At 49.2% G+C, this 14111-nt stretch overlaps 1 protein-coding gene and 1 pseudogene across 7 annotated transcripts in view; one reads left to right on the top strand and one right to left on the bottom strand.

Moving 5' to 3' along the window:
• Positions 1-2550, top strand: part of PPP6R3 (protein phosphatase 6 regulatory subunit 3) — a 144521-nt gene extending 141971 nt beyond the window's left edge. For all 7 annotated transcript variants that reach the window (XM_066385313.1, XM_066385167.1, XM_066385082.1 and 4 more), the window contains one exon: positions 1066-2550. In XM_066385313.1, the coding sequence (XP_066241410.1) occupies positions 1066-1117 (52 nt within the window). In that variant the 3' untranslated portion in view covers positions 1118-2550. The remainder of the gene's footprint in view (positions 1-1065) is intronic.
• Positions 2551-9609: 7059 nt separating this feature from the next.
• Positions 9610-10284, bottom strand: LOC136387884 (ribulose-phosphate 3-epimerase-like; annotated as a pseudogene).
• Between the last annotated feature and the right edge of the window lie 3827 nt (positions 10285-14111).

Raw genomic sequence — 14111 nt, 5'->3', positions numbered from 1 at the left:
TTCTTTCCCGAAAGTTATAGCCAGAACAAATGTGATTTTTAAATTACATAAATATTTTACATATAAAGGGAATTACAAAAACTGTTTGGGCACATTGGCTCTGGTGAAGACTCTTGGGGGAAGAGGCGGGGTGATTCCCGCATTGAGGGGTCCAGCCCCAGCTGTGCTTCTCAGGGTTTGGGCCAGTTGCTTCTCCTGCCAGGCTTTCCAATGTTTTCTGTAAATATCCATCGTTGGTCTGATTCCAAATCAGTTGTCATCTCCCTGATTTCTGCTTATAAGTCCCCTAGATTCTGGGACCTGCCTAGAAGGCAGGCTGACCCATGTCTGTCCCAGTGAGAAAGTTGCTTCGGGAGCCTGGTCTCAGCTGCTCTGATTTAAGAGCAGGGAGCAAGCTTACACCACTGGCCAAGCCTGCGCCATGCGCCTGGCAGCAAGGAGGCCGTGGCTGCATTTCCTTGGCCTCGAGCACAGCACTGTTCTCCAGCCTTGGGGCACCCAGCTGCCGCGCCCTGCCGAGAACCGGCTGGTCTGAAGAGCCCTGCCCCCAGTCTGCAAGGCTGCGGTGGTGGAAGAAAAGGGGGGGACCTGAGGGAGGAGCGGGTCACCTGTGTCCATGTGTTTGTCCCCTGTCTGTCCTCCTGCACATGGCTCAGTGTGGCAGCCACTGGTCTAGGCTGAGGAGGAGGCAGGAGAACAGACAGACAACAAGGACATGCAGAAGAGGTACAAGGAGGAAGCACTAGGGCTGGCGAAGGAGCAGGTGTCCCGTTAGGTAGGGCAGTGGGGCAGGGCCCTGAGAAGGTGACACTGGAGCGTCGGCTCATCTGCCGCCCTGATGCTCGGTGCCCGGCAGCGGAGCTTACAGTGCAGCTTGGAATGCTCTTCGGCCAGAGTTTCTGAAGCTCTAGATGCGTTTACTTAGGAAGGGTTGAGTGCCAAGCTAGTGCTAGGCATCGCGGGAACAGTGTTCCGACAGCCCCTCTCCAGCTGTGGGGAGCTGAGTGACGCCAGTTTTCCACCTCGTCCTGTTTAAGTGCCTCAGATGTCTGTCTCGCTCCGCAGGACTGACCAGCCCAGTGTGCCAGGCGACACATCAGTGAACGGCCCTGTATGATGAGTGAGCACTGCTGACAGGACTGCAGGCCACCACCATCCAGGGCTCGGGGCTCCAGCGGGGTCGCCTCGCGCCCTCGCTGCCCTCAGTCTGCGCGGGATCAGGACCAGCAACCTTTCTACTCTAGATGCTAGGACATTGTACAGAGAAATTCAGACGTGTACAAATATTGCACATTGACAAATACCAAGAATTTTTGCGTATGTTTATATTGTATTGTTCTAAATAATGGGTAGCCTGTGAAATACGGTCTCGCCACCCATGGAATAATAGTAGTCATACTAGAGTTCAGATGGCTGTAAGAATAGTTTTATAAAAGTGAATACACAGAGCTATTGTATTTGAAACATAACTATTTGACAAATATTAGTGTGACCAAAGTATTAGGCAGTTTTCATACATTTTTCACCTTGTACAAAATTCTCAATTCATTTTCCTTCCAAGCTGTCAAGGAGCAGCGGGTTGAACGCCCTTGAAGTGTTATTTTGGTTGTTCTAACTTACAAAAGTGATTTGGAATAAGGAATATTTGGTGTTCTTTTATAACCAGTTTTTGATTGGTAACTGTTTTCTGTATTGTTTAAAATGGATCAAAAAATGTAAGTCTATTGGTAGAGATTAAGTATTTATTGCTACAACTTAGTTGATAAATTGATGTTATTGTAAAGCCATATGTTCTGTTAAAGTCTTGTTTGCTTGAAAGGACCCCTCCAGGTGAAACACTAGACTGTGTGGAGTGTACATGGCTTGTGGTTTGGGTTTTGTTTTCCGTTTTTGTTTTTTGTTTTATTTCGGTAGTTCATCTGCCTTTTAACCCATTCACCAAATTCCTCGTTAACAGGCCTCACCAACGAACATTTCAGAGCAATCTGCGTATTTAACATACCTAAATTATGTTAGGCCAGTCGGTTGGAAAAATGCTCGTGCTGCTAATGGAATTAGAGTGCGTCCATTTTACAGGCTAGTGTTCTCATTAGAGACCAGATTCCGGCACCTCCGCATGTTAATCGTTCTCCTGTACCTTGTGAGGTTTTCACTCGTAAATTCTCAACCAGTCTATTTTTTTTAGAACTGGTTTCTGTGTATATATATAGTGATTATGGATACTAATTCAATGTAATTTATAATTTTCTATGTCAATATAAAAGTACATCACAGCCTTCTCAAACAGCTGAAGCAATATGTTGTATATTGCGTCCCTGCGTCTGGTGAAAGGGTTAAATGACTTCACCTCTTACAATTTTAGATGCAAATCAGTTTTTCATTTCTGTAATAGAAAATTATTCACCTATTTTTACATCGTTTGTTTTTCCTGACCAGTATTTAAAACCAAAAGGATATTCTGAAAAATGGCCAACGATTTTTTTAGAAATAGCATCCCAAGCAGCGTGCCTAAACATTACATTGCATATGGAAATAAAAGATTCAAATGTCTGATGCCTTATTTCTCATTGACTTTTCCACGGTAAAGGGTGTAGAAAGTTCACAAGGTTTACCGAGGTTGAGGACTGGAGTCAGCAGGGCGCTGGGGCCCTCCCTGCTTTGAGCCCCCAGGGGACTGCCCGTGCGTGCCCCTCTGGGGCCTCGTGCCGCCGGAGGACAGGGCTCCTGTCACTGGTCTCAAGGATGCTGACTTACATGGCACAGGACCTCAGGGACTGCTGACGATGGGCACGCTCTTGTCTTTCCCGGTGGAGAGCTTTGCCTGTGACACCAGGGCGTGGCTCCAGGGTGGCACGTCTGCCTGGTACAGTTTGGATTGGGTTGGCCTCTCCGACTCACCCATGGTAACAATGTCTTGTTTGACGCTCCTACTGCCGAGGAAAGAGCATTGGGATTTTCTTTGGGGTAGTGTTTTGTGTTGCTCGTCTTACGTGGCAGGAAGGATGTGTGGGTGGCGAGAACGGAGCCCACTGGCAGTTGGTGGGTGCCAGCCCAAGGGCCAGAGCGAGGACACTTGTGGAGTTTCTGCTTTACTTTCTGTGGGTGGCCGTGATGAGCCGCGAGATTCACAGAGGTCTCCAGTACAATATCTGTATTAAAAAATAACAGCAAAAATAAAGCCTGCTTTCTCTTGTTTCTAGAAACCTTCTCTTGTGCCTTGCGTGGGCGTGGGGGCTATAATGAGAGCACTGCCATTGACTTGTAATGGATCCTGGCATGAGTCCTTAAGCTGCGCACAGACCCTGGACGAGAAGGCTGAACGGGACTGAGGCCGTGCCGTCCGCTGGGCCAGGGGCTTACCCTGCCTGCTGTGGGGACCCATACGCTGGGACGGCCCGTGCCTGCCCTGTGGGTGTGCAGCGTGAGCTGCTCCTTGCCGCCAGTGTTCTAAGTTGACTTCTTCACAGCAGCTTCTGGAGATGGCCACCTAACTTGACATGCAGAAGAGGGACTAAGTGGTTTTGTCCAAGGCTGCCCAGTCAGCCAGTGATAGTTGGAAAGATTGAGTATAACACCTAATACATAATAGGACAGTGCTCAACTGTCGATGCTCTCGGTGTTAGCACACCCGATCGAATCCTGGTGTTTTCATCTTAGAGTTTTGATGATTGGATGAGTGAGTAGAGGTGAGTGTATCAAGTCTGTGCTCTGCAGTACAACAAAACATCAGGGCCGTTGCTCTACACAAAGACGGATGGATGGCATACAAAACAGAGCGATGTATATGTGAGAATTACGTTTGATGAGCTTATAGGAGTAGAGTTGAGTGACTTGGGGGACTTCCCTTACTCTCGAGTGACCCAGCCCCCAACTGGCTGTACTCATGATACATTGTGCAGTTCTAACAGCCTGCAGACCCAAAAAGATGTACTGTCTGGCCCTTTCAGAAAAAGTTTGCCAACCTCCAAGTCAACACGGAGGAGCATCCAGAAGTAGACGCCTGCATGGTCAGCAAATTTTCAACATCGCCCCATGATTGCGCAGGGAGAGGAAAGGAGAGCTGCCGGCCGGTGGATTACGTCTGTGGGAAGAAGTGGATCTTGACTCCGACCACACACGGTATACTAAAATCACAAGTCTAAACTAAGCAAAAGTCTAAAGCTTCTAGAAGGGGAAAAAAAAAGTCTAAATAGCTTTAGAATGGGCAAAGTTTTCCTAGAACGCCAATTCCAAATCACAGAAGAAAAAATCCAAAAAATTTCATCAAAATTAAATGTTTCTGCTCTTCAAAATGAACAGTCTAAGCCATGGCCTGCCAGGAGAAAGTTATCTGTGAGTCCTGACAAAGGACTCAGATCTTGGAAGTAGAAAAATGCAAGTCAAAAATGAGGTGAAAACCCCAGTTCAACAAATGGGCCAGAGACTGGAACAGGACATAAGGAAGATGTATGCAAGTGGCCAATAAGAACATGAAAGTTGTTTAGTGTCAGTCACTAGGGAATGCTAATTAAAATCACAAGAAGGGCATAGCCTGAGGTGGTGGTGCAGCTGATAAGGTGTCCACCTGGAGCACTGAGGTCGCCAGTTCAAAACCCTGGGCTTGCCCGGTCAAGGCACATATTATAGGTTGATGCTTCCTACTCTCTCCCCACCCCTTTCTCTTTCCTCTTTAAAATTAATAAATAAAATCAGGAAAAGATACCATGTTCCATCTGTTAGGATGACTAAAAAGACCAACAATATCAAATACTGAAAATATGAAGGCCCTGGCCAGTTGGCTCAGTTATAGAGTATCAGCCCAGCGTGTGGATGTCCTGGGTTTGATTCCCAGTTGGCACACAGGAGAAGCAACCATCTGCTTTCCCAACCTTCCCCCTTTCTCTCCTCTCCCCTCCCCTCCCCTCCTTTCCCTTCCCCTCACCTCTCCTCCCTCTCTCCTTCTCCTCTCCCTCCCTCCTCCCTCCTTCCCCCCACTTCCTGCAGCCAAGGCTTGATTGGAGCGAGTTGGCCCTGGGCACTGAGGGTGGCTCCAGGGTCTCCCCCTCAGGCGTGAAGAGCTTGGTTGCTGAGCAATAGAGCAAAGCCATGAATGCGCAGAGCATAGCCCTGTGGGGGGCCAGTGAATGGATCCTGGTCAGAGCCAATGCGGGAGTCTCTGCCTCCCTTCCACTCAATAAAAATAATAAATAGGTGTGGAGCTCTAGAACTCATGTATTATTGTCTAAAATGATAAGTTTGGAAACACACAGGGCAAGTTTTCTTGTTCTTTAAGCATATTTCTGCCCTATGCCTCAGCAATTCTGGGTATTCGCCCAGGAGAAATTATGTTCACAAAAGTTCTACAAGGCAGTTGTCGCTCTATTTATAATGACAAAAGATGAAGAGCATCTAACAACAGGAAGATGGACAAGAAGACAGTGTGTTAATGCAGTTGGATATCACTCAGCAATAAACAGGTGAACTACAGTGTGAGTCTCAAACCCATGTTACGTGGAGGTGCAGGACACGCGAGTACTCCTCGTGTGTGTACCTGGGGCCCTTGAACTGCCAGCCGGGGCTGCGGTGCTAGAGATCAGGAAATGTTTGCTTCTGAGGGGAAGATGGAGGGGTTGGATCCAAAGGGCACAGGGAACTTTCTGGATAACAGAAATCCACATGTTGTGCTGGTTGCGTGAATATAAGCATTTGTCAAAACTCAACTCAATGCTTAAAAACCTATGCATTTCAACATAGGTCACTGTACCTTAATTTTTCTTAAAGATATGCAAAAGGAGAATAAAGCAAAACATAACAAACATCCCCCGGGTGCAACCCGGCCATCGGCCATCGGGGACTCCATTCCTCTGTGGCGGAAGAGGCTGCATCCTGTGGGTTTGGGAGTTGGAGCTGAGCCCTCCTGGGTCCTTGCTCTCTGGAGTCGCACCTCTGTACAGTCAGCTGTGTCCATGTGGGGAGAGGGCTGTGCCTGTCAGTGCTGCCTGGGGGCAGGTAGGCAAGTCCGTTTAACCCAGCGAAGGCACTGGCAAACACCCAAGCCACGTCCTTCAAGACAGTCGTTAAGAAAGCGAGTATTTTGAATCGTTTGCTGTCTTATTTCCCAGAGGGGTGCTTACAAGGGTTAGGAGGACAGCACTTAGGCTCTCCACTAAAACTCCAGCCAACCTCTTGTCACAAGAAGGAACAACGGAAGCAGCAGTTTGTGACGGGGGTGGCATGGAGGTGGGAACAGACCTGTCCACTTCCCTGCCCTTAGGTTTGGCCACAGTATTGGCGGAGCCTGGTCGGTTCAAAGCACCAACCACTGAGTGATGCCAGTCATACTGGGGGAGGGCTCTTGGCCTCTGCCCCTCCCCCACAAGGGAGGGCAGAGTGGTGTAGCTGACCCGTTTGGAGAAGCTCTCCATTTTGGGCTCACTCGTTGGGTGCTCTTCCTTGCGTTTGCTGAGGAGTGCGCCGCTGTCTGTCCCGGACGAGGCCTGTGGTGGTCCAGCTGCACCGGCCCGGCCCTGTAGTCCCATCTACATCGGGTGAGGCATCTCACAGGGCCGTTGAGCCGCTCCTCTCAAGCTAGACTTCTAAATTCGGTTTTCTCCATTTGTCTCCCGTGTCCTGTTCTCACTTGTTTCTGGATTGGTAATTTCCCCTAATCTCCTTCCCAAACAAGAGGAAAGAAAGGATGGACGTGGTGAGTGCTACGTCCAGATTGTCTTTAAGACAGGTTGGAAATAAAACCAGCTATGTACTGTTCATGTGAAAGTCCTAAAAGCAACAAAGGCTGTAAACAAATGAGTAGAAAAATAAGAGGAAAATGCAAATAAAACCATGACAAAATCCAGCAAAGTGGAACATATTATGAAGAGCGCTGTGTAAGGTTCAGAGACTGCATCGAACTGGAACCATAGCAGCTAAATGTTAAGTATTAGAAATGCAAGGAAAGGGACTTTTGTTTCCAACTGGAAGAATGATTTTATCAATTTAAACATCCTGCCAACAACATTCATGAAAGTTTTAGACCGGCTGTTGGGAGACAAGTGCTCCAAGGGCCGAGACCCCCCCGAGAAAGGATACGCACTGACGCGGATCTGCTGTCCGAAGCCACTCTGCCTGGTGGCTCTTGCTGATTAAGTAACACGAGGCCCCGCAGAAAGCACCAGCTCAGCTTTCAGCGGCCTCCCAGGGCTGGGGAGACAGACAGTGGAGTTAAGGGCGAGGAGGGAAGCCAAGACTGAAGGGATAAGATCTTGGAGAAAAGAACCAGAGAGAAGTGAGCCCGGCGTTCACTCCTCGTCCTCTCGAGGCCTTTGGGACTGCTGAGCCATGCCAGAGAGACACCAAAAAGCCAAGCAGGAAACTGCAGCTGACAGCCGAGGAGAATCTTCAGACAGCTCGGTGCTCGGGGGGTAGAAGTGGGAGGTTAGGGCCTTCCAAGGAGAAGGGACTGTGGTCAATATGTTAAAACAACTGAAGGGCCACACCCCAAGAGTAAGAGTATACCAGATAGATTAGTCTTACCCACCAGAAGAAACAAATTCCTTAAAAAATTACACCATCCAAAGCCTCTACCATTCTTCATGTACAATGTGGGCACTGGATATAAGTTTCTTAGATGTGTCAGAAGGCAAAGCATGCCCAGTGATTGAACACTGGAGGAAAACCGTTTATCCAAATGTTGGAGATTTTGGACTTTAACACTTAACATGTTCAAGACAATAGATAACCAATTGGGAGATTTTCACCAAAAAAACAGGAATCTATTATAAAAAAAAAAAAAAGAATTCAACTGGATATTTAAAACTGAAACATAACAATAACTGGAATTAAGAACCCAATAAATGAATTGTAAAGCAGATTGAACAAAGCAGAAGATAAATTGATGAACTTATGATGGATCTCGAGCAAACATTCAGATAATTAGAATAGAGAGGAAGAGGACAAGGATGGAAAACACAGATCACCTGAGACATACAGGATTCAGTGAAAATGTAACGTACATGTATTTGTAGTCCCAGAAAGGAAAGAAAGAGGAAAGGGGGAGAAGAGACACCAACAAGAATTTCCCCAAACTAACCGAAAGACATGAAGCTGTGGACTTGGAAACATGAATGCCAAGGAGGATAAGCAAAGTGAACCACAATAAGCAACGTTGTGTCATAGCTCCCAAAACCCACAGAGAACATCAGAAGGCAGCTGAGAAAAGGACATTGCCTCCAGTAGACATGTTACTTTTCAGTAGAAACAATGCAAGCCAGAAGACACGGAGTGATAACCTTACACGTTGAAAGAAAAAAAACAAAACACGCCAACCTAGAATTCTACACTCAGTGAGTTATCCTCCAAACTGAAAGCAAAATAAAAATATTTCCAGTAAAACAAAAACATTTCAACACCAGCAGAGCTGCAGTTAAGGGGTCTTCTAGGCAGAAGGAAATCTCCCCCTGGGAAAACTGGAATCCACATGAAAAGGAATAGCAACTGATCCTTAACACCATACACAAAAGTTAACTCAAAAATAGGTTAATGATTTAAATGTAAGACCAGGAACTGTGATAGTCCTTGAAGAAAACATAAAGGAAAGGTTTCACGACATTGAACTTGGCAATGGTTTCTTGGACTTGACACCAAAAGCACAGGCAACAAAAATAAGAAATTTCTGCAGAGCAAAGGAAACAATCCCCGGAACAGATTTTTTTTTTTTTTTTTAGAAATGGAGAAAAACATTTTCATAATAGCTAATATGCCTTCCTTTAGCATTAAGACATTTCTGTTGCCTGACCAGGTGGTGGCGCAGTGGATAGAGCATTGGCCTGGAATGCTGAAGACCCAGATTCAAAACCTCGAGATTGCCAGCTTGATTGTGGGCTCATCTGGCTTGAGCACAGGGTTATTGGCTTAAGTGTTGGATCACAGACATGATGCCATGGGGCTTTGATTCCATGACCACTTTGGGCTTGAGCCCAAAGGTCGCTGGTTTGAAGCCCAAGGTCACTCTCTTGAGCCCAAGGTCACCGTCTTGAGCAAGGGGTCACTGGCTTGGCTGGAGCCCCCTGGTCAGAAAGCAATGAACAATTAAGGTGCCACAATGAAGAATTGATGCTTAGCTCTCTCCCAGCCTGCTTGTCTGTCCTATCTGTTCATATCTCTCTCACTCACTTATAAAAAGAAAAGACACATTTTTGTTTATAACCTTAATAAAGCCATATTTTTACTGTTTGTAAAAAGTCTCCCAGTAAAGATGTTATTTCACCATGCTAATCTTTAAATTTCGTCACTAAAAAAGTAATATCAATTTTTAACCTCTTGGAACATTCTGCACATTAGATGTTAGTTGCAAGAATGAATAATTGCTCAGAAAACCAGCAGTGCCTTAATTGTGATATGATTTGGTAGTCAATATTCTTGTTTTCCAGGAAAAGGATTTCATGAGCAGAATCACTGGACGCCTGTGCTTTCATCCGTCAAGAGCAGTTTCTGGGCAGCTTCTGAGCAATCATTTTTTAAAAATTGATTTGTTGTTCCACTTATTTATGTATTCATCAGTTGATTCTTTTATATGCCCTGATGGGGGATCAAACCCACAACCTTGGTGTATCTGGATGATGCTCTAACCAGCTAAGCAACCCGGCCAGAGCTGAGCAAACACTTTTTTAATAGGTTGATCACAGATCTGGGGTCTTGACTCCTTCCTCATAATGGCACTGCAAGACACAATCATATTAGCTCCTGCCTCTGCACACTTATGGATCTTGTCAGAACCTTCTCCACCATCAACCTCTATGTCCAAAGATGAGAACTGTGCCCTCTACCCGTGAACCTTTGGCATCATATCTCCCATGAATTTCTGCCCCCCAAACCCAGGTTCCACTGTCATAACCTAAGGCCACATCTATCTGATTAGCTAATGGTGCCAAATACTCAACTGTGCTTCCTGGTTTGATGGCAACGGTACCCTTCATCCTATTCTCCTCAATGTCTTTAACAAAGCCCCTGGGTTCTCAGTAGCCTCAAGATGAAAGGTACACCGATGAGCTCCTGGTACAGCCATTGGCTTGACCCACTGCCCTGGCTGCCAGGCCATCACGTGCATGTCAAAGAAAGGGTCCTGCCCTCTGTGGCTGTCCACCTCAGGTAGCCAAAGGCCATGTTGGGAAAAAAAAATGCCCGCCCTGTTACATCCAGGTGAAGATGATCAGTCCCAGAGTCCAGCATTTGGAGCCACTCGTCTCCTAAATTGGCCAGGTAGCTATTGAGAATGGACAGGCCAGCCTTGCAGCCAGACACCGCCATGCTTTCCCCTAAGACCATGTTACTTACCTCCGGAGTCCCCGGGCAAGAAGAAGGAGGCGCCCTGATTGGCTGTCAAGCATTGGCCCCGCCTCCTCACCGCAGGGTCTTCCTCCTCTGCACCAGAAGCAGCTGCCCTGTGAGGAGGAAGTCCCGCCTTCCTATAGGGGGAGGGGCTGGTGCTTGAAGAGCAAGGGGCGGGGCCTCTCTCTCTGGCCTAGACCTTGTGGGTCTCCCAGTTGTTCCCAAGTTCAGGTTGTTTCTTACTCTTTTCCCACCTTACTCCTGTGTTTCTTTTCTCCTTGCCTTCCCCTTTCTGCTTCTCCATTGTGCGCCTTTCAACTCCAGCTCCTGTTATCCTTAACAACCAAACCCAAGCTTCCTTATTCCTCTCTCCCTGAACTTTTCCTAAGCGCTGGAGGCGTCCGAGTTAGGGCGGAATCCTGGCTCTGCTGGGTCAGGCGAACCATGCATTTCAGACTGGACTCGGGGTGGGAAAGCCGGTACTATTTGAACACAAGAAGCTGCTGGCCTGGGAGGCGCAGATTCAGGTGACAGCCGGAGCGGGGTGTCCTAAGACCGGTGTTCTCTCTCCAGGGAGCCCCCTCTCAGCTCTGAGCATCTCTCTGCGGTTCCTGTGTGATATCCGAAGGTGTCCACGTGGATGAACGCCAAGTCCGAGAATGCATCAGGAGCCGACCTGGAATGTTCCATCCCGGCACTCGGTTCTCCGCGTTTGGAAAGAGAGCCTAGGCCTGGAATACCGGGTGAACAGGGGATCCTTTTTAGAAAAGTGGGCAGCCGAGGGCCCAAGATGTCCCAAAAGCAAATGGAGCCCGAGGACAGATGTAAGCCCTCCCTGCTGAAAGGGGTAGGCATCCACCCGTGATTCTATTAGATGTTATGACTAATCATGGTGAATGCCGGCTGTCCTCAATTAGCCTCATTAGCACAAGCAGTCGGAGCACAGGATGGCCTAACTTTAATTACCACAAACAGCTGTTCATTTGTGGAGAGGGGTGCATTTCCATAAAGGTGACGCTTTCTGGAAATGAATCGTCACCTCCTGCATTGTTGGAAATTCAGGAAAAGGAGGGGGAGAACCATAAGGGAGCGGATAGAAAAATTAAGGTGATGAAAGTTACATAGCAATTTTTACTATTATTTTTCTACTATTTTATTTTCTTGGCTAAATTGGACTCGGCCTTTGTATGCTCTTTTTTTTTTTTTCTTTCTGTGAGTGGGAGGCAAAATGACTGGCATTAGAGTTCAGCCAGGACATTAAAACCATTAGGGAGATGATGCCAAAGAGCCTCCAAAGCTGGGCTTTCTCTACCCCCCCACCCCCCACCCTGTCCCCCCCAGGCTCAAGAGAGGGGCCAGCGGGGCAATGATGCTAGGCCGATGATGCCTCCAGACTGGCCCAGGGCCCCGCCCGCCCTCCCGCAGCCTGTGGCCCAGCTCTTCCCCACCCACAGGCCCCTGCCTACCTGTGATGTTGATAGGTCCCTGTCCCTGCCACACTGCAGCCCCAGATACTACCTTGGAGGCAAGGGGACAGAGCCTGGTCCCTCCCACTGCACCCTCAGCTACAGCCCGGGATGGGGCTCGCCGATGTGCCCAGTGTGCACAGCTGGGCAGGACAGCAGCCTGGGGCTCGGAGTGGGAAGATGGCAGGCAAGGGTCACCCTTGACAGCTCTCTGTACCCTCCCTTCTCAGTTTGTGCTGGGCTGCAGCTGCCCCTGTGGATTTCAGCCCAGAGCCCTCGGACACCAGCGGTGTCTGTCTCCCACCAGGCGTGCTGTGGGCCACTCCAGGACCTGCCCTCCAGCCCCGCTCCCTGCCTGACTCCCTCCCAGCACATTCCCGACACCCAAATTCTCTCACCTTGGGCGTGGTCTCGCCCATAGCTGGGGGTGGGGGACTGGTGGGGTAGGCCCACCTTGACCCGCATGTCTAGTCACGTTCAATGGGCTTTTGCTGCATGCCAAGCCCTGGGGACCCCATGGTCCCGGCCTCCCTGGAGCTTACACTCTGCAGGGAGCGATGGCCCTTAAACACAGGAAAGTCAAAGTAAAAACATGGCATGCTTTGTCCTCAGCCCAGAATCACAGACTTGGAAATATTTGCAGCATGACTTAGATCCAGTGCAGTTGGATTCTGTAAGGACCCACTCAGTGATTGCACAGGTGCACACACAAGGGGTCACATCCAGAAGATCAAGGGTCCCCTGAAGCCCCTCACCCCAGCCCCTTCTAGCTGACACCTTCCTAAAGGAGAGCCAGCTGTAGGACAGGTGCCTGGGGCCAGTCCCCTGCTTCCCCGGAGGGCCACATGCAGCCAGCGCCTGCGGTCTGCCTCCCGCTCACCCGGGTCTCTGAGTCTCCCCTCGTGGTTGTATGTGGCCTGAGTTTGTTGGCCTTCCCTGCTCTGCGGTGTTTTTTGACCAAACAACCACATTTTATTTTTCTTATCTGCTATTGATGGGTTTTTGTGCTGCAGAGACAAAGATGACCTGCTAAATCCCGGCCATATATTTATTTATTTATTTATTTTAAAGATTTTATTTATTCATTATAGAGAGAGGAGAGAGAGAGAGAGAGAGAGAAGGGGGGAGGAGCAGAAAGCATCAACTCCCATATGTGCCTTGACCAGGCAAGCCCAGGGTTTTGAACCGGCAACCTCAGCGTTTCCAGGTTGACACTTTATCCACTGTGCCACCACAGGTCAGGCCTAAATTTAAGATTTTTTATTTATTTATTCATTTTAGAGAGGAGAGAGAAAGGGAAAGAGAGAGACAGAGAGGGAGAAGGTGGGGAGGAGCTGGAAGCATCAACTCCCATATGTGCCTTGACCAGGCAAGCCCAGGGTTTTGAACCGGCGACCTCAGCATTTCCAGGTGGACGCTTTATCCATTGAGCCACCACAGGTCAGGCTCCGGCCATATATTTAACTGGCCAGTGAGTGCGCTGGCCGGACATGACGCTTCCCCTAGGAGGTCCGCCCTAACTTGGGAGCCCCAAGTCCTGGCCCTGGTTCCCCACCCTCACCTTGGCTGGGTGGGTTTTCACACCAGCCCCCTGGCCCCCTCTTCCTGCTCTTCTGGTCCTAGGTCCCCCAGGGCGGCGCTCCGAGGGTCTCCTGGGCAGACTCGCTCTCCTTTTATATCGATCCTGCAAGGTGACATTTTAGAGCCCAGACATGATTTTATGGAGCGTGTGTCAACGTGCAAGACAGGAGTATTATCTCCTGCCACTGTGCCTGCCGGGGACACCGAGTCCCAGAACGACTTGCTAGTTCTCTCTACATTCTCAAATCCTGAACATCGGGGGCTGTTCGCTCTGAAGACAAAAGCCTGACAGCGAAGCGTGTGGTGACTGCAAGGAGCAGCAGCCAGAGGATGTGCCTCCCTGGGGGCTCTGCCCACGTGGCAGGGTGGAGGGAGAGGCCGGGGGCTGCTGACACCCTCACTGCACAGGGAGCCCCAGAGAAGTCCTGGGTAGGCAGTGCCCGCTGAGAAACCCTGGTCCTTAGAGTACGGAGGAGCAGGAAACAGCTGCCCAGCCCGGTGGGCCTTCCCACGGGGGACAAGGGGCTGACTTTTCCTCAGAAGGCTCCCCTGCTTCCGCCCTGGGGCCCCACAAACAGCCTCCTGGGGACAGAAGCCAAGGCTCTGGCTAATCCCAGGGGTCTGAGAGGCCCTGGGTCGGAGGAGTATAGGAAGGGCTGAAGCTGGGTAGGGGCGCCTGGGGCACCGGAAAGGGTAAGGCCCTGGTGTGTGTGTGTGTGTGTGTACGTGCGCGCATGAGTGTCACCCAGGGACGGGGAG

This window comes from Saccopteryx leptura, chromosome 1 (assembly GCF_036850995.1).
Source record: "Saccopteryx leptura isolate mSacLep1 chromosome 1, mSacLep1_pri_phased_curated, whole genome shotgun sequence".
NCBI classification, from domain to species: Eukaryota; Metazoa; Chordata; class Mammalia; order Chiroptera; family Emballonuridae; genus Saccopteryx; species Saccopteryx leptura.
This window is presented reverse-complemented; position numbering and strand designations above follow the sequence as displayed.